The sequence below is a fragment of the Manacus vitellinus genome, unplaced genomic scaffold, assembly GCF_001715985.3.
Source record: "Manacus vitellinus isolate BGI_N305 unplaced genomic scaffold, ASM171598v3 scaffold_19_pilon, whole genome shotgun sequence".
Classification (NCBI taxonomy): domain Eukaryota; kingdom Metazoa; phylum Chordata; class Aves; order Passeriformes; family Pipridae; genus Manacus; species Manacus vitellinus.
This window is the reverse complement of record NW_021939395.1, coordinates 12,054,324-12,080,079: the sequence shown is the minus strand read 5'-3', so window position 1 is coordinate 12,080,079 and position 25,756 is coordinate 12,054,324. Positions and strand designations below refer to the sequence as shown.

Below are 25,756 nucleotides of genomic sequence, written 5' to 3'. Positions count from 1 at the left end.
GGAAAATATCTGTAAATTGGAACCTTTCATTTAGATATATCCACTGAACACCATTTCCACGTTCTGAAAATGGGAAATAAAATATTAACCTTTACAAAGAGCTGAATTTCACCCAAAATTAAATTAGCAGATACTTTAATTTGCAAAAAGAAAAAGAATGGGTTTTTTTTTCATCAGATTCTTTTGTCTGTCCATGTTTTGAAATGTCTTGTGACCTGGCACACCACACCTTTGCCACTCTGTGTTCTTCAAAAAGGCTTAGGAGAGGCAAGATAGAGGGAAAGGCTGGATGAAACTACAATATCCTTCCCCCTTCAGCTGAGAGTAGATATGTATTTCTTCCACTGGAGTGAATTCATTAATTTTTAGACTGCAGCATGCAAAACCAGAGCAGTGCAAAAAGATCCAGAGCTTTGTCTCTAGTTATTTGTGTCTCCATCCACGATTTAAGGCAGGTTATTGATGGCAGAAACAATAATTTGTCAATTTGAATGCTAATTATCTGCTCAAAGCAGAATCTCTGTCTCCATCCCTTTGCAGATTCAGTTTACGAACTTGTTTGTGGCTTCTAGATGTTACCATGTTACAAATATTACAGTATTTGATGATGAAGATGATATTTTCATCCCTTCCAAGTATTAATGTGCAATTTGAAAACTAATTACTTCTTTATCTGGATGCCTAGAAGCTGGTGACAGCTGTAGGAGTATTTGTTTTGCAGAACTTCCACTGCTTCCCTTCCATGCTATGACTTGTTTAGTGAAATGAGCAGACAACACTGGAAATGGTGAAGAATGAGCACTGAATTCTCTCCTGTAACTCATCTCTTGGGCCACACAGATCACATTGTTTAACAGTCTCTGTTTGGTAGCTGAGAGCATTTATTTTTCTTTTGAGTGTACCAAGCTGGAGGTGACTTGTTCTGTCTGTGGTAGGCATTACCACTATGGAGAGTGGCTTTATCAGCTTGAAAAAAAGGTGGGTGTTTAGATTTGTCACAGGCCCTTCCTCGTGGCTCTTCAGGAGAAGCAGCAGGCTGATAGTGTCAGCTTTTGGAAAAACAGCAGTGCAGTAGGGAAAGCATGTCATATAATCAGGAGTGTGTTAACTGCACCCCTGGATACTGGGATTTTATTACTGGCTTTGCCCCTGCTTGTCTGGATCCCCTTGGCCAAACCAGAGCACAAGTGAACTTGATTTTCTTCCCTCCATGGAGAAGGAACTTGATTTTCTTCCCTCCATGGTCTCCTTTGGTTAATAACATGGGGGTCCTTGCAAATTACTCTCATAACTTTAACTTTATTAAGGCGCCTAAAATTTTCATGAGGAAAAGCAACTTCCTGAGTGATCAGCCATAACAGTAAGAAGAAAATGGTACAAATAATTTTTCACGATGAACTGCAGTTTGGAGATGAATGAAGGATGTTCAGCAAATAGCTTCAACGTTAAAGCAAGATATTTGGGCTTTTAAATTCAAATTCAGATATTGTTCTGAAGTGCTGCAGATTGTGTGAAAAACACTGAAGCCACATTAAAACAACTTTTCATTTAAAGGAGAAAGTAAATTTTCTGTTTCATGTCAGGCTGAAAAAATGAATTAGTTGGGAAAGCTGAATGGGTTCAGTTGTGTATGGCATTGTGTGGAAACAGAATAGAAGGAAAAGGAAGGTATTTCACATTCTTCACATTTTTTATATTCAGTCAGGGGCAGCAGTCAGGGTCAGCCATAATGTGGCTCCCATCATAGCCATCATTGATTTGTACTCTCATCTTGCTGAGAGCACTTGTAGGTAATTTTGTAAGTCTAACAACAGGTTTCTGCTTCATATTTTGCATCTGTGAGGTTTTTAACTGAGCTTCATAAAGATAAGGGGCTAATTTTTATAGTCACTACGTAAACAGGTTAACTTCTGATTGTAGAAAAATAAATAAGGTGTTGACCTTTTTTGTTTGTTTGTTTGTTTTGGGTTTTGTTGGTTTGTTTTTTCATTTTGTTTTTAGTCTGTGAACATATAGACCTGGAAAACTTGAGAAATCCTGCTTGTTTAGCATTCAGCAATCTGATCTAGTAAATGAATTGTGGGTATACTGATGCATGGTAACCAGCCTAATGCCCAGAAAATTATAGTGACCTTGTTTGTTTTTTGGTTGAAAACAGTAATAAAGTCAGGATATTTTCCAAGAAGTAACTGTGTGAGCTGTGTGCTGGAATTGATTTTGATTAGCACCAATTTCAAAGTTAACTGTAAAAATAATGGAATTATTCTGGTAATTAAAGAATATGTGCATATTTCAACAAGCAATTCACATAGATGAGCTGAACTAAATGTTGCATTGTAGTAACAAGGCCTTATTTAAGGTGCTGGTGAGTGGGAAATGGTCATTTCCCAATGGACTTGCTCTGGTGAATGACAGCCAATCGCATTTTTGTAATAAAGGAATATTCAATATTCCCATGTGCCCTTGGCTTGTGGAATAGTTTTGTGGCTTTCTGTAGCAGTTTCAAAATTACTGGTCAGCAGGGCATGTTTATCCGAGGAACCAATGCTTAACTGGCCCTAAGTAATAACTATAATTGACAAGATCCCTGTAAAACTTGAGATATGCAGACCAAGAGGTTAAGAGAATTTTATCTGTGGAGGACGTACCTTTAAGGTCCAGCCAAAATGACATAGTTATTTTGCTAATGGTAGATATGAAATGATTAAGAAGGGCTACATTTACAGATCTGTTTAGTAGACAGTTCAAGGTGAGTTGTCATGGACAGACAGCTCTATGAACTGTGCTGGGGGTGACTCCAATCCATGGAGCAGTTGGGTGTTTCTGAGTTTTCCTGTCTTTGACAGACTTCAGGTGAGCTTGCCACAGACTCAAAATGGGTCAGTCTTCTAAGCTGTTTCTCTGCTTAGGTTTTATGGCTCTGATATAGTTGAGACTAAGCAGATCTGCTCTGAGGCCCCCTGATCCTAAGAACTGCTGTTCACAATTCCCCAGGGAAAGACATCCATGCTGAACCCAGCCTAGGCGTGCTCAGTGGCATTCAGTCAAACAGATGTTGGATATTCAGGTATGTTCTTGTCTAATGCCTTTTGACATTAAAATCCTCTTGGTCGCATCTAAAAACCATAAAAGATCTGATGGGATAAATGATTGCTTTAGGAAATAGCTACTAATTGTTACAGTCATCTAATTGTCCAGTTTTGCCAAGTTTATTTAAAAAAAAAAAATTAAATGTCAAACATCTCACAGATAAAAACTTGTCAGCTGTAGAGCAAAGCAGAAATCTGTTGCCTTGTCACCATGCACTGGCTCCAGTGTTTATGTCCTACAGTGGAGCTGCAAAAGTGCTGATGACTAAAGAGTGACTCTTTTAATTGCATTTGGTTATTTAAGCATTACAGATCTTAGCATCCCTCATTGAATTCTCTGGGTGTTTTTCTTCTCATTTTATCCACCCAGTGTAATTAACATTATTATTGTGAGATGTTCATCTTAGTCTTGCTCTGTGAAAAATTGATGCTGATGTCATTTAGGTGTTTTATCTGGTGGTTAGTCAGTGGCTTGCAGAGTAATAATCCCTGTGGGAAGGTTACATTTATCACATGTTTCCTGTAGGTTTAATTGCAGCCAGAGATAAAAACAAACACTGGATGCTTCATAGATTGATTGGAAAAGCCCAGCAAAACATGGAGTGGGGCACAAAAAAGAAAGTCGTTTTAATCCCGTCTCCCAAATTATATTGAATAAGTGTACCCTGGTTCTTAAAATACCATCTTAGCAGCAGCAGAGGTAGGAAAATAGATATTTTGTCTTCTTGAAGCAGCATTGGTATAGACATCATCCTGGTGCAGTGCTGCAGAGTCACCCCACAGCTGCTGAAGTGGGGTGCAGAGGGCCATGGGTGCCCCAGTCCCTGCAGTGTATGGCACTGGGGATCTGTGCAGCTCACACAGCCTCATCTGGCCACCCTGGGTAGTCCAGAGTAAACTGACTCTTCCTCCTCTATTCCAGAGTATTTCTTCCTCTGTTGAGTTAAACGAAAGTTCCTGACTTTCTTGTAGGCACAACCTGCTGCTTAAAAAGTTAGTAATATGTATTTTCTCAACATTCATTTATTAGAAGACTGTTAAGCTTGACATAACAAGAGCTAAATAGTAATCCATCTTTCATCTTCATTCTCATCAGTTCTCTGACTTAAAGTTGAAAGGAGTTGGGAAAACTTGTCAGCGCTGTGTATTTAGTCAAATATATATAGATATTCCTGGGTAAAAAAGAACTAGACTGTATCATCAATGCCTGGATTCTTTCCTCACAGTGGGGTAAAATAGCCCATCTCCTGTGGTATTTAGCCACACTTTTAAGTAGGTAATCAAATTCCTCATTAACTCCTTCAGCTGGATTTCAAAAAAAGAAGTTATTACTGTACACCAGTCGTATGTTCAAGTCATCACCTTCGCGAGTGACAGATGCACTGATGCACAGAATATGCTGTTGTGTGTTTTAAATTAAGGAAATAGATTATAAAAATGAGCAGCCCACACAATTTCCTCATATGACCTGTTCTGTTCAGTGTTACTTTATTTTATCCAGTGTGGGTAGTGTTGTTTATCCCATCTTTGAGTTTGCAAGAGCCTAAAAACAGCAGAAAGTGCATACCCCCATCAATCTGAGTGGTATGTCATCAGCACGGAGAGAACAGACACCATCCCCTGCCCTCTATGTAGCGAAGTTAAAATTTGAGTTAATAGAATAAACTCTCAGACCTCGGAAGGCAGCAAATTCCTGGGTAAATTCCATATGACAGCGCTGTCTGGAACACGAGAGGTTGAGTGCTGAACAAGGGCTGAATATGGGGCCTCTTTCTCCATTTCCTGTCAGCTACGGTGTTTAGCCTGGCTCAAGCTACTTGGCAGTGGAGAGTCAGCTTCCACCCACTTCAAAGACATCCAGTGCTCAAAACAGGAAGAATTCTTTGGAGTCAGATATATCCCTTAACTCTTTCATAGAATACTAGTCGATGGAGGAGAAGCTTCATATTTTATGCACCAGGAAGCCATTTGGTACCTCTGGTGGCACTAGTCAGGGTCACTTGAAGGGTCATGAGGGCGAACTCCAGTGGAGGTGGTTTCCTCCAGGGCTAGGTCTAGAGTTGTGTGAAGAGGCAGATCAGCAGCATTGCTCTGTTTGAATGTTTCTCCCAAAAATTAAACCCTGATGGCCACCCCAGAGGGGTCGTGTCCCAGCCATGTCAAATTGGAACATACAGGGAAGGAATTACCACTGTGGGCAAACTGAAAACCAGAATCTGGCTCCAAAAATGCTTGAATACCCTGCTCTATTAGACACCATCTGAAGGGGATGGACCTTTTATTCCAAGAAAGGTGATTGACATAAAAGACAGCATAAGAAGCTGTAGAAAAACTAGTTTAGTAATCCAGTGGGCATATCTGATAGTACTTACCTGCCATCAATAGTCAGTTAACATTTACCCCATCCACTGCTTGCTTCTAGGTACAGAAAAAATTTCAAAATGTCATATGAATGAACACCTTTCTGGGTGTTAATAATAGCAGGGTAAAGGGATAAATCCTCTTCCCTGTGAAAGTGTTAAAACTGACAACAAAGTAACAAACCTGATAAATTCGCGTGCTGCTGACCCAAGACACCCCTTGGCTGAATCTGTTCACACCTTCAGCAGCTGTCCAGGTGCACCACTATATTGAACAAGGTGACATGTCTCAAGCCACAGTGCACAGATCAGGTGTGACTGGGTTGTCTCCTGCCTGCCTGTCTGCTTTCTTGCCCCTGTTACTGTAGCACTGAAGAACATGATGTCATTGGAGTCATCCGCCCATTTATCCGTGGGTGTCTGTATGTGTCAGCCATTACCATAATATCCAAGAAGCACACATGGATGACTCTTATCTTCTGCCCAGGTCTGATGGATTTCTCCAAGCCCATTGATGTAAAAGCTTTTGGATCTCCAAGGTCACTGAACCTGAGTATCTACATGAATCTTCTTTCAAGTGCTGCAGCTCAGAGCAGGGTTACTTAGAGCAGGAATGCTAATGCTTGATATGAGAAGAGGGACCAGATTTTTATGCTGCTGTGTGCTGTGGGTCCACTGCAGAGCGTGAAATATGTTCTTGAGTTTTTTTCTTCCTTTTTCTAGTGCTGCTGACTGAATGCTGGGATGCTGTTCACTAAAACCGTGATTCCAACTTTTCTCCTTGGCTTTGCAAAGAGAATTAAATGGGAGTAGGACTCCCTCTAATGCTGAGATGTGGAGTTAGAGCTCTCACCACTATAATCTGTGAATTTAGCTACACAGTTCCTTAATTAAAAAATTGTAATTAAATTAAATTACTTTTTTTTCAGGTGCTTATTTGCACAGGAAATGGAAGTGGGAATGTTTAATGATGCAGAGTGAGATTTGGAGTTTATAAGTTGGAAGCCAGAGGAACAGCACAGAAGGTTCCACTGAGTAGCCAGTGGGTTCTGGAAGCATGGATGAAACTTTCAGTTGTCACTCTCTCTGACCATGAGCTTTGCCTGAATATAGGGCATTGTGACCTAAGAAAACAAGTCCCTCAAACCTCTATTGCTCAACTTAAAGAGCAGACAAGAAGGAGTCTCTAAAGATTGTACCACAGGATACAGCAGCCTATGATAGATACATCAAAAAATGGGGTTGTTGGACAAACCTTTCTGCCATGGCTGTGCTGATCTCCTCTGGGATACACTTGTTCTGTGAATGGAGAAAGGGCATCTATTTCTGGGACCATCAGCCAGAGATGTTTTATGAGCTCAATATTTGTCCAATAGAATTACATGGCCCATTTCCCTTAATATCTGTTTATACCTAGACCAGACTGGAAAGGGCAAATCTGTTTCGTAGAAAGTTGGGATGTTTTTAAATTTGGTTCTATTCAGGTCTGGAGCAAAAGGCAAGACTACACAGTTGTGCAGGTAACAAAATTTAGGATTCATTCCCTCAGAGTCTGATGGTCTGAGGATGAAGTTCAGGTGCTCAAAAGACTTTTAAAAAAAATGATAGGAAATAGTGAAGAAAACTGATGCACTTGCTGATGATAGGGCCTCCTTGATAATTCATCCAGCTGAAGTTTCTCTGCCAGGGATTGTTATATTTACAGATCACCAGAATCCATGAAAACCCCATATCTGTTCACCAACATCTTCTCTTTCACTGTCTGTAGAACTTCTAAAGCACCATCATATTAAAATGGACAGGAGTTACCTAGGTTATGAACTCTGTGGGTTTTGTGGATTTATTTTTATTTCTGGCTCAAGAGAAAGTACAAATACAGCTATTGAGAAATTTGCTGATTCCGCAGGAGTTCATAATAGGACTAGCTAGAAAACAGTACTGGTGATTTTGCAGAAACTCTCCACTGAAATTTCCCTGGTGCAGCTGTGTCACTGGAAAAATAATTATGGAATAGCCTCCTCTAGTGGCAGATGCTTTACTGAGATTTTTTTGAGTGCTTGAATCGTGGGGGTTTTTTCCCTAATGAGGAAAGTAGGCTAAAATGATGTCTCCAAAATAAGTGGTTAGAGCTTTGCCCGCTAAAGGTTTATCCTTCTAGTTCTGATAAACACACTAAGCATCTTTTACTAACAAACTTTTTCCTGTGTGCTCAACTCCCCATGAGAAGCATAACAGTCCAGGACATTTCTTCATCTGACTCACATTTAGGGATGCCTTCTCATCCTTTTCTGCTGAGGGCTTAGATCAGTGTTTTCAGCTGTTTGTTTTCATGTGTTATCGCAGAAAAATAACAATAATTTGCCATGTTTTAAAATATCAGGAGAAATTAAGAATAAAATCTGAGGGATTAGACCCAACCCCAAAATTGTGTCAAATTAAATTACTTTCAACCCGTTACTTTCCCCTGGTAAATAGAGAAATCATTATTTTATTAGAACTAATTTATTTAATTATAATAAATGAAATTAGTTTTAGGAGCACTGATGTGTGTATTGATTTTGGCTGTAAATGCTTGCAGGCTGCTGAGAGAAGAGCTTTCCTTGTAAGCTGTGTTTGCACAGAGTGTTTGCAAATGGCATGGGTAATGCAGAAACAGAGGAGTCGGAAGGGGTTGGACTTGGCAGGAGGCACTGTCATTTCCAAACCATCTGCTTGATCCTGAACGCTGCAGCCACTGTGGTTGGGCTGCCTGCCACTTGGCCAGGACAGGGCTTTGCATACTCCGTGCCTGAGTCTGACCTGGACCAGGGTCTTTTGGATTTGCTCAGGTAGGGAGGTGGTCACCTCCGGACTCAATTCATCTGGGCTGCTGGAGCCTCATCCCAGGGGGATGGAATTGGAGTCTCTGCTGATCCCCTCATCCCTGATGTCTGCCCAGTGTTTCCTTGCCGTTGTCTCAATGTGATTTTCAGTGGAGGTTTTCAAAAGCACTTCAGGGAACTCAATAAATGCATGTCAGGGAAATGTAATGGCTTTTATGCTCCCAATTCTCTTAAGTGTTTTTGCAAATCCCATCACAAACACAGGTGCAACATCCAGCTCTTTTCCATCAACAGGCAAACTAGTGAAGGATATGGTCTTAGATTTGGTCTGTAATGGAAAATAGGGAAAACAGTCCTTTTAGCTTTAAGAATTGATCTGGCACCTGGAGTGCTAGATATGGGTAGAATTATGCTCTCATGAGTAGGTTTGGGTTAGACATTTACTGTGTTTCCTTTTCCATCTTTGGCAAGTTAAGTAAAAACTGTGTTTGAGTTAGAAGTTTGCCAGTGTCCTTGAAATTTGCTTTCCAGGTATCAGAAGGATGTCATTCCACAGGGCTCCTGGAAATGCACAGGTGAATATAAGAATACTTGTAGGTTTGCTTTTTTTTTCAGTATTTACTCTGTGTTTTTCCTTGAGGGTGTGGTAAGAGCCAAGCAAGAAGCAGGGACTTTACTCTGAGCTGCTACACAGTCATCCTGCCAAAACCTCTGCAAATATTGGTCTTCCACTGCCTCCCTGGTACATGGCTGTGGCACAGCTGTAAGGTGGCACGGACCAGTAGCCCAATGTAGATCTGCCTCATTTCCCCCGTATATCAGAGGTGGAAATTATTCAAGATACCTGTCCTCGGGTGTTTCAGTGCTTTCTTGGGTGTCTTGGGAATGCTTGAGAAAGCATTCTGTCTGCTGATAGGAGTAATGCTGCTAGACCCAAGGTAGGCTGAGTATCCCTGCACAGACAAGTAGACTTGCCCTTTAGGTTTCACCAAAGAGCCAGTTCATGCTAATAAATATTAACTTTCCCACTCGCAGCTGCAAAGTGACACAACACAGATAAAAGGTCGCCCTGGCAGGGCAGCTCCAGTGTCATCCTGTCCTGTGGGACAGCACAAACAAGGGCTGCTGACTTCAGAATGAGAAAATAGAAGTTACTTTTGGCATACTTTGTTTTGCAACTTTGCTAAAATGTTCTGAATAGAATATAAAATAACCATCATATTCCAAAGAGTGCAGTAGTTTCAGAAGTTTAAGCTTGTTCTGATTCTGTCTTTCCTGCTTTATTATAATGGCATAACAGTAGGACATTTCCAACTATTTGCAGGCAGGTATCAAAGCATCTCTCACACTCTTCTGTTTTCAATCCTGTGTCTGACTGCAAATCCTGATTTTGAATTTGAGCTTCTATTGGGCTCAAGAACTTGTCAAAAATTTTATACATTGTTGGGACAATTTCTGACACTTGTGAGTTTGCAGGTGCTTAGTTTCATAAGCTGAAAAATCTGAATTTAAAGCTTACCCTTTCTGTTAAAACATCGGTTTAGTTGCAGGGCACTTTTAAAACATGATACATTGTGTGTAGACTTGAACTGCACAGATGTTTGCAGCTGCAGGTCTGCTCATTGTTTCTTGCACCCTTACAATCAGCACTTAACTCCTAGTGCATGTTGGAACATGCTGTGTCCTTCGATAAAAATGCTGCTTTTTGCTCCCTGGGATTGTACCACCAGGTGGCAGATGAAGCCAAGGAACGAAACTGCTGCGCTGAATTTGCACAGCTTCCCGTTGGAAAGTAGAAACTGAAACATTCCCTGAATCAAAATATTAAAGTTTCACTGTTTAACGGGTTTCTTCCTTAGTTTGAATTGCATGACAGGGTAGTGCAATCAGGTCAAAAAGAGAGGTAAAAAAGAATTCCCATACAAATATATGATATTTTTACTAATCCGAAACACATGTAAAATTACAAAATTAAATTAATTGAGTCACTTTGCTTTGGAGGTAAAATATATACAACTGAATGGAACTATGAAAATATAATGATCACTAATAAGACAATAGTCTGTGCAGAGCAACAGCCTCAAGAACCCCAAATGGGTATTGTTCTGGCTGGGCAGGAGTTCAGAGTACTCTCTCTTCTCCTTATCACCCCCGTCTATAAGGAGGCAGGAGCCTCTTATAGTCATCATCTGTATTTCCCTGGCAAGTTTCTGTTGTAGCTGCTGTTCAATGTTGCATGATGTCGCTCCAGAACTGCTGAGACAGCAGTGCTGTGCTTGCTCAGCCATATTTTGCATTTGAGATTCTTTGGTCATAACAGCAGCAGCAGAAGTGGAGCCTGAGTGATTGGCCTCATCCTGCCAGACAAGCTAGATGGGGATTTTGTTTGCTGGATTCCAGGGAATAAGGTCAAGCCTGATTGTTGGGTTTTTTCTGGACAAGGTAAGTTCAAAACTGCAAAGTAGGGTTCTATAAAGTAGGAATGCCTATGCTAGCTTCTTTGGCAGTGCTTGAGCCCTTACTTCAGCCTACATTATTGCTTAGATGCAAAAGAGAGAAAGTTTGTCTGTTGTGGAGAACATGCACAGAAGGTAAAGGACTGTGCTGGTAGTGTGGCTTTGTTTTCTGGGAGGAGAGTTCTTGATACCGTCCTTGCTGCACTATCCCCAAACCAGCCAGTAAGGTAACATGAAGCCACAAATCCTACTGGAACCTGCCAAATTGTCTGTTCTGGTCACTTGTAAAGAGAATAGGTGTGGCACATAATACGGTGGATAAACCGATCAAATCGTGCCTTAAAGGGACTCTTTTTTGAGGGCTAATTTGAGCTTTTTTCTTTAGATGGTTAGAAATGTAAATGCCCTTTCCAAACTGGGGGGATTTTTTCCCTTCATCCTGGTTGTCCACTCATGTGCTGGTTTTGGCTGGGACTCCATCACATGTAGTGATTACTTGGGAAGACAAATGCCATCTCTTCAAATGTCCACTCCTTCCTTCTTCTCCCCCCATGTTTTTATGCTGAGCCATATGATCTGGAATATCCAGATCATATCCAGGTCAGCTGTCCTGGCTATGTCCCCTCCCAGTTCTGCACCCCCAGCCCACTCACTGGTGGGGTGGGGTGAGGAAGCAGAAAAGACCTGAACTCTGTGTAAGCTCTGCTCAGTGATAACAAAAACATCCCTGCGTTATCCACACCCTTTCCAGCACAAATCCAAAACACAACCCCATACCAGCTACCATGAAGAAAATTAACCCAGCCAAAACCAGCACAACACATCAGTCATCTGCAGTTTTTATAATGTGGCAACCTCCAGTTCTCCAGTGAGTCCTCCAATGGCAAACAGCAGCTTGATTTGTATTGATACATAAGGAGAAGAATAAAAAATGGCTGTTTTATTGCAAACTCTGCTTGTAGTCCTTTTGCTGCACTATAAAGTTGTTTTTTAAACAGACACCCCACAGAGATAACTGATACTCTAGCAGAGGTAAGGTCTTAGCTGGTCTGAATGCAGGGATCTCAGAGGAGCTGTGTTCCTTTGTACCAGGTGGTTCCAGTCAGGTGTTGAGGGCACATAATAGGCATAAAGGGATCAGAGCCAAGTGGAGATTAGACATGAGCTGTATTTTCCATTCCTTAGTAAAAACAACAAACTGAGCTAATATGCAATGAATAACTAGATGGTGATAAAGGTTAGATGAACAAGGTTGATTTTGTCAATATACAACTCCAATTTTATAGTAAAACCTTAAGAATGATTCTGAACTGCTTAAACCATTCTTGAGGTAGCTGGAGAGTACAGAATAATGACATTATAATAAGATCCATGTAAACTTTAGGAAGTTTTTTTTTTACAAATTGATGTGGGCTTTGGGAATTCACTGTTGCTTGTGAGAAAAGAACTACATTTACAAGCAGATTAACCTTGTTTATATTACAAGGCAGAAGCCACTTTGGGCTTTTCACTGCCTGTCAATAATTGACATGGGTGACATAAAACCTATCATCTCAAGGTCAGTTGTCTGAAATCAATAGAGCTCAGCAGGCAATTAGAAATGGACTCACGGACGTTCTTCCACATGGCTTTTTGACTTCTTTTCCTGAAAATGGTGCCATTTCCCAGTGGAGAGATCTAAGAATCAACTTCATTTTTTTGGCCCATTGCAGTTTTCCTGGTGTGGTACCATTCATTTCTGGCAACAATAATTAAGGCTGTTTTTAATTGTACAGTGTATTTGGATATAACCAATATTCACAGCTTGATTATAAGCAATCGTGGCATAACAAACAGCGACCACTCGAAAATTGTGAAATTCACGGCGTGATATGTTTCTGCATGGTTGTTGTTGTGAACTCCAAATACATAGCCAGTAATGTGTATTAGTAGGCACTGAACTATTATTTTTGGAAAATTGTTTATTAGTAGTAAATTGGTGAGCTTCACCTTTCAGGTCTAGATTCAGCACAACATAAATGCTAAGATATGTTAAAATGCTTTGGAGACTTCAGTTGCCAAACCTCATTTTAATAGCTGAAGCCCAGCATCTGGAAGGTGTTGGCTTGTCTATGACTTTAAGGGTCTGATCCTTAGCAAATCTCATGCATTTGGAAGTGATTGAGTTAGAGGAATTGAGAAGGTACTGCTCCTGAGCTAGAGTTTGGTGATTTTCCTCCCAATAGACAAACTGGTATTTGCTCATTGCGGATGAGCAAATTCCACCACAAAATAAACCAAACTCATGCACATGTGACTTGTAAACATGTCTTGGAGGGGGTGGTAACCCCTGGTGAAGAGTCAGAGCTTTTTTAAATAGCTTTTCTCTACTACTTGTAATTATATGATTCCACAATGAGAAAATCACACTTAAGACAGTATTTGACTTTGAAATCTGACTCTGCTTCTAAATTGCCTAAATTGCATTACTTACGTAATATGTGAGCGCAGGCTTAACTTGCTTTGCTGAGGAAAGATAAGTTAAATAAGGTCTCAGTCAGGTTCAGCAAGAGAAAATTTGAATCCAGCCCTTGATTAACACAATTGAAGTATAACTGTGGTCATGTTTTGGACCACAGTGTTTGTAGTACTGTACATCTTTAAAACCAAACCTCAGAGTTTTCTTCACTTGTCAAAACTGCATTAGGAGTGGCTGGCTTGGTTGACCCAAACTAGAATATCTGCAATATTTTTCACTATATCCAAATATCAAATTATGAACTTTTCTGAAAGGCAGAGGTAAAGCTTAACAATTTCAAAATGTAATTATTTCAGAATTGTTTGCAGATTTAATTCTTTTAAGTGCTTTTTTTGTACTTGCAACATTTGTGATACATCGATAATGCAGCTTATTTAAAGTAGAAAGAAAGTATAATACATATTCTACCTCGTGATGTTGTTGAGCTGTTCCTATTGCAAAATGCCTTACAATAAAGGCCATCAAATAAACCAAGCACCAGGCTCCTATGGCTGGCGTAATGCACTACAGGATCCTGTTACAGCCATTCTTTGTAATTCTAGGAGGCAGAAAATAAAATTTGACACTCAAAAATAATAAGTTTAGGTAAATCATGTAGGAGAAATGTACATTTATGTCCAAGAAATGGTTAGATGTTGCCAGAACAATGCAGCTACATTATGAATCTTTAATGATCTCTGAAAGTCATAATGGTCTGTCACTAATGCCCATTAATGATCTCTCTATACCGCGAGTAGGGGTTTGATGTTTCTGGCCAGTACCTTAGAGAATACTTTAAATATGCCTTAAACTTTCTCTGATCTACTCCCTGTGTGTCTGCTTCAAATGTAGACTGCAATTGCCTGGGTAGGAGCAGCTTGTAAGGCAGCATGGCTTTGGGAATAAGAAAGTCTTATTCAGGTAAGATGTATTTAGGCAATATTTTTTAACAGGAAAAAATTAGAAGGTATTTCCTGGCAACTAATCCTCTGTAGAGATTATAAACTATATAAAGAAATTAGAGTTTAATATTTCTTAATATTAAGAATGTGGTTGTTCTTTGACTTCATGGAATTTCTCTGGTAACTCTAAAAAAATGTTATTTAAGAAGGATAAGGCAGGTGTTACTGTTAATTCCTACTGATTGGGACTGTAAATATACTGAATATGCTGCTGAACTGGCAAATTTATCCTGATTGAATATGTATTTCAAATGTCAAACAGGTTGATTTTATGGCCTTTTAAGCATCTGTGCCACATATTTAGTTAATTTTGTACACAAGCTTTTTGTCAGGTATAAGCCTTGCTTTAGAGAAAACACCTACTAATTCCAGTTCTTTCCTAATTGCCTTTTGTCAGTGTACTGTGCCTAACCATAACTGAAGGCAATCTTGTTATGGTGTTAATAACTTGAAAACATTTTTAATACAAAACCATCTTAATTTCTCTATTCTTTTGCAAATATTTTAGCTAAAGGCTTATGATGGTGTAATTTAGTTTTCTTTGATAATGAAAAAGTGTGTTCTCTGCATGTGGTACGTGAAATGATCAGATTACTGTAAGAACCAACGCCCTACGGCTAGAAGAGAAAAGCAAATCTCTTGGAAAATAACCCAATATCAAAAAATAATCTGATAGGCAGCGTGTACAGAGCATTAGATATTAACTGTGAGAGTTTGATAATAACTGTCTGGACCATATATCATTCTGTATTAGAAATAACAACATTAATAATCAACTTCTAGGACAACGCACGCGGCATCCATGTTTCTTTTTTTCTTCTAAATTAATATAGTAACTCTAAATATAATAAAGTGTACAATGTGAATTAAGCAGTCTGCAATGTTTTTGGCATTTACAGAATATAATCACTTCATATATGATCCAGATCTGCCTTTCTCTTCTGCAAAAGCGCGAAGTTTTATAGCACGATGGCGGTAAAGATGAGCCTGAAACAGGCAAAAGAGTTTGCTGCAGTTTAGATTTTGGGGAGTATGTTGCACAGCCACAATGTACGGTTGATTACGAACCGTGATGTTTGATTGTAACCTCGCTGTAAAGAGCCGCGGAGCTGGAAGGTGCGCGGGGCGGTGGAGCCGGGCTGGGCGAGGAGGAGCGGCCCCGGCGCGGTTCAGCACCGCGGACAGCGGCAGGGTCTCTCCGCCGGCGCTATTAAGACCCGTCTGGGCTCTTAATCCTGTACAACGTGCCTTAGGATGACCCTGCTTGAGCAGGGAGGTTGGACCAGATGATCCACTGTGTTCCCTTTCCGTGTTTCCACTGTGTTTCAACCCGTCCCATTCCGTGGTTCCCGGAGCCCCCGGAGCCGACTCCCACGGCCGGGAGCGAGGGGGACGGCACCGAGTGCCGAGTAAATACGAACGCGTTCGGTGCAAGATCCCAGCGGCTTTCCTTGGTCGCCTCAACCCTGCCCTTTCAAGCCTGTTGTTAATTACAGCCAGAGGCACCGCGGACGTTTGTTGTGATTAAATATCACCAGTGACCGAAACAAAAACTGCAAAGTGGACGACCCTGCTGGGGCAGTTACCCAGACTAACTGTAGGTGTCCCTCTTGCTTCTGGTTTTGGTAGTTTTATTCGTTTCCAGTACTTTCAGTACTGGAAATCTGTCCCATTTGTTTGGTTTGTAACTGTTTACAAATTCATGTTTTACTGCATGCTTCCTGTAGAGGAGATTCTATATTTTGCTGAAAGCTTCCTGAAAAGACTTTCTATCAGAACTTTTTAAGTGGGCTAAAATTTATGGCAATAATGGTTTAAAAATATAGTTACTGAGTAAGATGTTTCATATATTACAGAGCTGGGAAAAAAAAGAAAGTACTGTGGGAGGTGAAAGTTTCTTCCAGGATTAACAGTTCTACTCTGATTCCCTGTTTTTTGTCCGCTGTTGAAACATTCTGGATTTGCTCATATTTGTGAGTCATGAAGAAGAAAGGCAGAAAAAAAAGGTCTGTATTTGTGCCTGTATGAATGTAGAACCCATATTTGCAGAGGTTTGAGATGTCCAGTTCCAGTCCAGAGGAAACACAGATGCCAGCAACTTCTGGGAGCCATATCTTGCTCCCATCATATGAGGGGAACTGCCTGGGCATCCCTGCAGGCCTTGCAGAGTGCTGTGGAATTTAATTAATTCCATATGGCTACATCACCTCAGCAGCTGTATACGCAGGTACCCCTTTTGCAATTAAGACACTTTATTCTCTCATAACTGCCCCACATAGGAAGCAGAAAATGCAGGGGGGTCTTCCTTCATTATGTTTACATGGAATGGCTGAGTAGAATGGCTCAAATGATAACATTGAAAGATCAGCCCGGATAAATTCTTACAATTCAGCAGGCTTATTTCTGTGCCTTAGAATCTAATTCTGCTCCTTGTTCTTTCTTTCCCAGCAAAAGTTCCTAAGCCTTGACATGCTGTGTTGTAGATCAAGCTAAACTAGCTTTATTTGTTTGTAAACAAGATAAAGTTGACCTCAGCTGAAGGATAAGGACATCAAGATACTGATGGGTTTTGTGGCTACTGCTCATTAGAAGCATGTTGTAATTTTTAATGAAACAAGGAAAGAAGATCTTGGGAGGACGAGGTGAAAAATTAGAATGATAAACAGGGGGATGAGGGTTGAAGGGAGAGAACAGAAATCCTGATGATATATCATCATCTACTCAATAGGGTGTCTGTCTCCTGTGAATTTAGCTCAGCATGATTTAGCTGTGTGACTGAGGAGTTGCAAAGGCCATAGATATGGACTGGTAATTTAATTAAAATCACAGTATTATCTTTGTATATACTTGTGCAGCTTAATGTACTCATTTTGTGGTGGTTTTAGGAAGAAATGTTGCTACAAGGTGGACAGTTATGGAGTCTCTGTATGAACAAATGTGTCCCTATCACAGTTCAGCTGGACTTAAGTGAGGAGTAGCCATGCTGAACTTGGGCAGCTTCATATCTATTTCTCTAATTTCTAAGCAGTGTTTTTCTGCATAGCAACAGAACTTTTCTGTGCTTTCTGTTGAGGTCTGAGTTCCCAGAAATGTACCCAGCCATCTAATGTGAATATTGGGAGCGGCAGCAGATGTTCTGCTATTAGCTTCCTTCTCTGAATTGAGTTCTCTGAATTTCTTCTAATTTGCTTGTGTGGAATTTGCATACACATTTTTTCTAGTCTTCAGACCTATTTAAATCACATACAACAAATGCTGGCTTGTGGTTCTCATTCCTGTTTGCTAGCCAATATTTTTTTTTTTTGCTGTTGCTTGCAAAAACAGTGCATCTAACCTCTGGTAATGAATTCCCTTCAGTTTGTTTATGATACATTGTATTTTTCATCTCTAAATCCCCTTGTGATTTCTAGGCATCACCTTTACTCTGCTCTTGCCAGCAGCAGCTCCTGCTAGGCCTGGAGTTGTCATGAGGCCAGTTGCTGGAAGGTGTGTGCGTGTGGGAAGTGCGACTGTGCGACTACTCGGGCTGGTTTTATGTTCACATGTATTACTGAGCGCTGCCAGAAGCAAGACACTGAGCTACATGGACCTTTATTAAGTAATTATTTAGTTTTGATGGTGGTAAATGTTATGTGTCATAAAAATTCATCACGTAGATTACAGTCTGAATCACCCTTCAGCAGTAGTTCAGTAAAGCAGAGGTAGTGTTTTCCTACATGTAGCTGTGAAAATAGTGGTGGGGTTTTTGTATGGGAATGAATTGCCACCAGGAGGTGCCTTTCTCTGCTCTTTATTTGTTGTACAGTCCAGATATTTGGTCAGATGAACTTAGATAAACCTAATTTTTGCATCACTGATCTTAGGTCTTGTCATGTATATGTTCATACCATGTGTATTACTTGGTGAACTGAGACAGAATTGAAGTTCAGGCTCATGGCTCTTTTCCTAATCCTCAAGAATATTCCTTCCTTCTGGTTACAGAAACTGAGACCAGCATTTTGTTCTGATAAACTGGTACCAGTTCCATGGCAGCAAGTGAGCAAGGCTCCACTTCCACATTTACAGAAGCATCAGTGACCCAGTACAGGATCTAACTCCAGTTAGAGCTCTGCTTCCATCCAGGACATGGCACTTTTTCCTCCAAGTCCCTTTCATTTCTGACCAGCTCTGCTCCCATTCTCATTTGTCTGTGTAAATGTGGTGTCACGATCTTGGCAGTCAGGTAAAAGTAACAGAAAACCATTGCCAGGCTCCTCTGACCCCAGCCCAGGTAATTTGGTTTCATTATTAGAGAACAGATGAGTTTTACATCATTAACACAGCAACAGAAAACAGCAAGCTTGGCATCCATCACATGATCACAGGGGAATGGGCTCTGTAGTTATGTCAAGTCAAGCAGTGGGACAGAAGTTGGCTTCTGAGCAAAGCAGGGACCATGACTGTGAGAAGCTGGTCAAAATGCTTGGATGCAGTGGGAGGGAGAGAGAACTCTCAGAGGCTCCAACTTACTGGAGACCCAGTGAGTCTGTTTTCATCAAGCTGTTGACAAAGGTTGAACCATCAGATCCATAAAAAGGTGGGAAAAGATCTTATTTGAGTAATGTGGCAATTTCTAGGCAACTTGCCTTGGCTCTGTGAAAGGCTATTTACAGTGTTTTGTCATGTGTAAAGTGGCCTTATGTTAAGTTTGACAGTGGCATATAGCCCACACTTCTTGTGTGTCCCATGCTGAGATGTAAATATTTCAGGGATGATAAGCTGTCATTTGCATTGATGTTTCCAAGAGTCATCATGCTGAGAGGTGAATGAACAGATACTTCTGTGCATACTGATGTGGGAGTATAGTTTGCTACGGCTTTGTGGTGGGCAGAGAAGTCTGTTGGTCACTGCTGCAAGTTCCTGCCTCAGACTGGGCCCCCCAAGACACCAGAATAACATGTTCCCAATTTGGGAGCCCACAGAGCTGTGGGACCTGATCTCTTCTGTTTGTTCTGTGACCTTTCCCAGCTGATTGGCACTGATCTTTTATGCACCAGATAGACGATCTTTTGTGGTTGACATTTTGGGATGGCTGAATATGGATTAACCTAGGCAAAAATAGTTCCATTTTTCTACCTTCAAACGATGCCCTCCTTCTCCAAAAATGGCTGCACTACCAGGTCAGATCAAATCAAGTTCTGACTGAGACAGTGCTGTAAAGGAATTGGAATTCACTGGCAGAAAGGGGAAGAAACAGGATTTTTCTATTAGTGTTTTCTCTGAGAATCTGGGAGGAAACTGTTGTTCTTGATATGTGGTGTCATGACCATCCTGAGCATTTATCAGGTCATGTAAATCATGAGGAAAAGACCCAAATTCTTGTCAGAGTCAGAGGACCTTGTCCTAGCAAACTTGTGTAGATAAGAGAATGGGATTAGAATGTGAGAACCTTTTGTAATGCATCAGCTGCATAATTATTTTTTAAATATCTTAGTAGTCCCAGTGAGATGACTCATGTTGAAGGCAGGGATGTGTTTCTCTGCTTTGCTGGATGGGGGCCAGTTTTGGCACATCCAGTCCTGTGCAGAAGTTGTACTGGTGTGTCTTCTGGTGTTGGGATTCATGATTCTGTATCCTGAAAAGACAGAAATCAATCAACCAATTAATCCCTTGAAGAAGAAGTGAGCTTTTAAGCAAAATGAGTCCAGGTGGCATGTCTGCACTGGTGTCACAGCAAATTATTTTGATTTTTTTTCATGTTTCTGAGCAGGGCTGTTCAGTGCATTTCTGCAAAGTTCCATGGCACAGACACACATAGGAACATCCATGTTGCTATTTACAAGTACCCTTATGCTCTCAACATAAAAATACTTCACTTTGCAGCTGGTCATTGTAGCCATTCTTTACTATTAAGGTTAATTTTAAGGTAGGCCAGTTGGTCTGTTACTAAAATATCCTCGAATTTGAGCTCTTGTTTTGGAGCTGCTTGAAGGCTCAGCTCTTCCACTAATACCTTTTTCCACCTTGCACTCAGAAATAAACCTCTAGCTGACTCTTATTTGACCCACATCTAGGGGAAAACTGGGCTCTCGGGGGTAGTGAACTGGCCAGCAGCCCATGCTCATCCCTCAGGCAAAGAGCACCCAGGCACTCAGCGTTCTGCAGCGCGTGTGTCCAGCCTGGAGCTGGCTGCAGAGGAAAGGCTGAGTCATTTCCATGGGATATTTCACGGAGGAGTTAAGTGATGCGGGACTTGGGTCTGAACAGCTCTGCTTCCTGGTGAATAGTAATTTTGTTTACTTAGAAGAGCAAAAAATCACTGGGGGCCTCAGTGCTGCTGTGTCATCCCTGACTGGAGGAAGTCTTGTTTATCTCATCCTGAAAAGAGAGAGAAGAGGTTCTGGTGGCGCTTTTCAGAAAATAATTCTCTACTTTTGGAGAGTGTAGGCAGTGAAAATAGTCCATAGGTTTGAGTCCTTAAGATTCATTTTTTTCTGCTTGTTCTGTAACAGCAGCAGTGTGCTACCCCAGCAAGAACAAAGGAGCCTCGGGAGGGACTCCTGACACCCCATGCCAGGCTGAATTTATTTTGTCACACCAAAGCAGCTTCAAATTTGTAACTGTAGAGGAGTGGTTTGAAGCTTATGCTGGACTGAGTGAGGTTTGGAGCTTGCTTGTGATTTTTTTTCTTCTGGCCTTGATTTTCATACAGCATTTGTTTTGCCCAGCAACTGTGTGTTTAAATAGGAGCTACTATAAATCTTTTCCTACTTGTTTATAGGGGAAGAGGAAACAATTGAACATGCTGTTTAGTCTGAGGATAGGATATTTTGACCCAAGGTGCTGGAAGTAAGTCCCTATTTTATGGCAACGTGTCCTGAGAATCATTAATGCTTCTAACAGGGCACGGAGGAGCTTGGGTCCCTCACTGAGTCACATGTTGGGCTCATGCCCATCACCAGTGCACTTGAACAGGCAGATGGCAAGTGCTGTCTCTCCTCCACCCGTTCCCTTCTCCAGCCTGATCACATCTGCTGACATTCATGTGCTGAAATAGCATCGCTAGTGGGGGAAAAGAGTCTCTCTGCTCGCAGGCTGCAGTGGGCTATGGACATGCTGCACAGCCTCTGGGGTTTGTCAATACTTGCAGCTTGTTTCACGACACTGAGCTCTGGAGCTGGCTTGGGATTTTTCATCTGGTCTCGATTTTTGTGCAGCGTTTGTTTTGTGCAGCTGTGTAGATAAGACCTGACATAAATATTTTGCACCCAGGATAGATTCAAACTCATGGCAACAGCAGTGGTCTGCTGCCACAGCACAAAATGGTTCAAGGAGGATGGAGCAAAGCCCACAACGTTTGCACTTTCCTCTAATTTGGTGAAAGAGCCACCACTGCTTGCAGTTTGGGCCAATGGCAGGGGTTTGATGCCTTTCTATGCAGGAGTTGGGAAGCACACTTTGTGTTGGTTGAAAACCATGTATTAGTCAAAGGGCCAGTCCTGGTTTGGGTACCAAATTGCAGGCTTTACTTTTGCCCAATCCAGGCAACTCCTAAAGGTTCAAGTATGTTTCAATGATCAGAATCATGGAAATAATCATAAGCAAAGGCAACAGATTTCTGGGAGGAAAAATTGTAAATCAAAAGTGGATGAGATCTTGGTCTACTTCAAAACAGTGGAATTGCTTCTGGGTCAGATCCCAGCTCCAGGGAGATCACAGCGCTGTCTCTGACAGTAACTGTACAAGTCTACCCCATACTGACTTCTTAAGAGGTGTTTAATTTTTGATTGAAATGGGACTGGCAATTTACCCTTTAGCTTTAAATGTACCCCATTACAATTGTCATAAACAAAGGAAGAGAATGTATGTTCAAGGAGTAGGGTTGTCTTCTATGTTCAAAAAGTCACTTGGAATGTTATTTTATTTTACCTTTTTAGCACGGTGGGAAGTGAACAGCTCTTGCTTTTCAAAGAAAATAAAGCTGTTCCTTGAGATCTTTATGTCTGGAACACTGAAGTAGTCCAAAGACTTGTCCTGTACCAAAAACGTTTTCCCAACAAGATCTTCATTTTCATGTGCCATTTATAGTAAATGAAGACATGTTTGTAGGAGTACCGATAGTTGGAGAGGTTGATCATGCAAAAAAACTGGAGGACTGTTTTTTGAAACTTAAATCTGATTATGCATATATGCTATTTTTATTCCTCTCTTTAGTTATCTGTCAAGGAACATTTGTGCAAATGAATTTTCATTATGGATGTTAAGCATACAGGCGGGAATGCTGGCAGAAAGATATCCTAAATAGTGCTTTTATATACTGCTTTTCCCCAGGATTTTCAAGGTTAGCCTAATTCTGAGTTCTGGTTAGTCATTGTGAAAATGAAATGTGACCTATAGGACAGATCACAATAAGGCAGCTTCACTTTGATCTGAAGATCAAACGCTGCTTTCCAAACTGGGAATATTTATGAAGTAATTGGTGAGTCTCAGGGAAAACAAGTCTCACTCATGACTGTATTGGAAGTGGAAAGATGGCAAAATTCATAGTACGTTACCGGTGAATTGAGTAGGATGAGTTATTGCTAATAATATCCAACTGGCTGTCTCCTGAATTGGATTTCACATGTCTTATGTGGACTGGCAGATGAGGATAGTGGTGGAACTTGTGAATTACAGCTATTTTTACCCTACTGTTAAACTCAAGTAAGAAATTAGGAGTATTTAATATGTATATGTGCATGCCATGAACTGCCTCATAAACAAAGGTGTGTATATATACATGAACACGTCGGTGTACATGTACTCACACACACTTCCTGCAGAAAAGAGGTATTGTGGGTAGGTGTATGGGGCTGCCCAATTCAATAGACCATGTCAGCTGTCGAGGTCTCAGGCTGTGATGGCAAACATTGTACTTGCAGTCAGACATTGTTTTAAAACTTGTACAGTGTGGGCATTTCTGTTATTAGGACCAGGACATACAACGTGTTTTATTGGGGCAGGAATTCCCAGTTGGAGGAAAGAGATTTGGACCTGTTGTGAGCTGTTTCTAGTGGAAAGAAGGACTGTAATGTTTGCAGAGGTACAGGAAGAGGTACTTTTGAACTGTCCTCTCTGAAGTGAAGATGTTGGGCAGCATGGTTTCTGCTGCACTTGCCTGGGATCAGAGTGTGTGACCCCAGAGAGGGAAGAGAGGACCTGCCTTTGCCAATGGAACATGGAGGAGGAAGAAGGGGCAGGTATCCTAAGAAGCCTGGCTGAGTTTGAAAGCACATCAGGAACCTGGTGCTGTCACACCAACCCATCTGCATCGATGTTGTCTCGGTAACCCCAGGAGAACTGGCCCAGGGCAAACAGGATGTAGGTCTCAGGCTTGGATAACCAAAGCCTGTTGCCACTGCAGTCCCCACTGAGCTCAGCTCTGCAAGGAACCAGTCCACAGGGACATGCCATCCTGTCTCAGTGCCTGCAAGTGGCTGCAAACCCCCTCAGCCTCGGGATAAATTCTTTCAATAGTTGTTTGCCTTCAGGGCTGCAGATTTCTGTTTTGTTTCCAGCCTGAATTGGCTTTGATTTAGCTCCAGCTGTTGAAAGCATGAAAGCTGAAGAGCAGGAGATGGGTTGCAAAGGGACCTCTAGGACCTCTGATTCCTCTGTCCTGGGGCATGGATGTGGGCAGGGTTCAGTGTGCACTGTGCAGAGCATTAACCACAGTGCAGTGCCAGGCTCTGACCAGGCATCTTGGCACTGCTGCTTTTCCCTGCCCTGGTACCACCATATCTGGCTTACACTTATCTGGAGGTGAATAAAACCATCTGACATGAGAGCCTGGCCTCGGGGAACACAGAGGCACCGTGGGGGACAAAGGGAAGAAGGAGAATGTGGCAATGACAAGGAAATTGCTCTCTCTGAAGATTTTCTAGTCTGCTCCAAAACTGGAGCTGAGAGCAGGTGAGGGAAAGGAGTGGTAAGAGAGGCAAAAAGCCTCCAATAAATCAGTGGATCAGAAGGTCCATCCTGTAAGGATAAGGCAAAGGCAGGGGAGAGCTTTGGATGGAGGCCACCTGCCTGGTCCCCCCGAACCCCATCCTGCTCTGAGCCAGGTATCCTCCCTCCTCTGCCGGAGCCCAGGAGCCACCTATTTGCTCATCGCAGTCACGTCTGTTTGGGTGTCTGCGCCTCCCCAGGAGGCGGCCCCGTCCAAAGCAGGTACCCACGGCCCGCGGGTCCGGCCGGGGGGCGGCTGGGGCGCCCCTGCTGCCCGGCCCGAGCCCCCTCCTCCCCGGCCCCTCCGCAGCTCCGCACGCAGCGCCGCCGGGCAGGGCTCCCGCTCGCTGCCTCGCCTGGGAGAGGAGGAGGAGGAGGGAGAGGAGGAGGAGGAGGAGGGGAGGGTGGTGATAAGGGGCTTGCTGCGTCGCCTCATTTCTGTACCCAGCGCACGGCTCGTGGGGTGTGCGCGGTGCCCGCATCGCTGCCGGAGGGATTCTGCTGCTGCTGCTCCTGCTGCTGTTCCTGCTGCTGCAGTCCCGGCGCTGAGCTGCCGGCGCCCAGGCGTCAGAGGAGCGCTGCCTGTTTACCGTCTGGTGGGAAGTGTTGCGATGCGAAAGCCGAACGTGCCCGTGGAGGGGAATCTGCGCTGGCGGCGGCACCTGTGAGGAGCGAAGGCGAAGAGGCTTCCCGAGGCGTTCAGCAGCCGGCGGCCAAGGGGCCGGGCATCCGCACCTCACCCCCGTGTCTCCACCACCACTTGCTCCGGATCTCTTCTTAAGGGAGAAGAGGAAAAAGGATCCAGAAACCCCCCTGCAACTGGACAGCCCCTGCTGGAGTCTAACAGGTGTTTGCTGGGATTTGAATGGGGAGGGGACGGGTGGGGAGAAAAGTTAACTGGAGAAATTGGGGCTAGGAGAGATGCAATGATCTTGCACCAAGTGGATGTGCCATGTCTGCGTGCAAATAGTGCGTCTGGAGAAGCTCGGAGGGATGTCTTACAAGTGATCTGCGTGATCTCCGTAGAAGCGCTCACCTCTGCCTGCAAACTTTCCCCTGCTAGAAGTTGGGAGGAATAAAAAAACATCAGAAAGTCAAGAAAAGGGGAAGATCTCAGCGGACAAAAAGGCTTGAGCTAAACTGTTGCACCCCGACCTGGGGCTCTGGTGCGAGCATCCCGCCGGTACCTCCTGGGCTCCCGAGCCGACTGGCGGTGGGTGGTGTTGGCCAAGGTGCCCGGCAGCGTCCCCAGCCTTGGGGACGGGCCGAGCAGCATGCTGGCTGTGGCACCTGTGGCCAGCCAGCAACCCCGCGTGCCTGACCCGCCGGTGGTGCCGGGGCGGTGGCGGCCATGGCTGCAGCCATCGCCAGCTCCCTGATCCGCCAGAAGAGACAAGCCAGGGAGCGGGAGAAGTCCAATGCCTGTAAGTGTGTCAACAGCCCCAGCAAGAGCAAGGGAAGCTGCGACAAGAACAAGTTGAATGTGTTTTCCAGGGTCAAACTCTTTGGCTCCAAGAAAAGGCGAAGAAGGCGACCAGGTTGGCAAGGGGTATATCTTTGGGGGGGTTGGTTTGTTTAATTTAATGGAAACTGGGATGTGTGTC

At 42.7% G+C, this 25,756-nt stretch overlaps 1 protein-coding gene across 9 annotated transcripts in view; it reads left to right on the top strand.

Moving 5' to 3' along the window:
* Nucleotides 1-25,756, top strand: part of FGF13 (fibroblast growth factor 13) — a 248,636-nt gene that overhangs the window by 161,717 nt on the left and 61,163 nt on the right. Inside the window, exon 1 of one of the 9 annotated variants that reach the window (XM_018070716.2) lies at nucleotides 25,034-25,690. The exons of the other annotated variants lie outside the window; for them this stretch is intronic. Coding sequence (XP_017926205.1) covers nucleotides 25,504-25,690 — 187 coding nt within the window. The 5' untranslated portion in view covers nucleotides 25,034-25,503. Of the gene's footprint in view, nucleotides 1-25,033; nucleotides 25,691-25,756 lie in introns of those variants that run through there. 9 annotated transcript variants of the gene reach the window in all.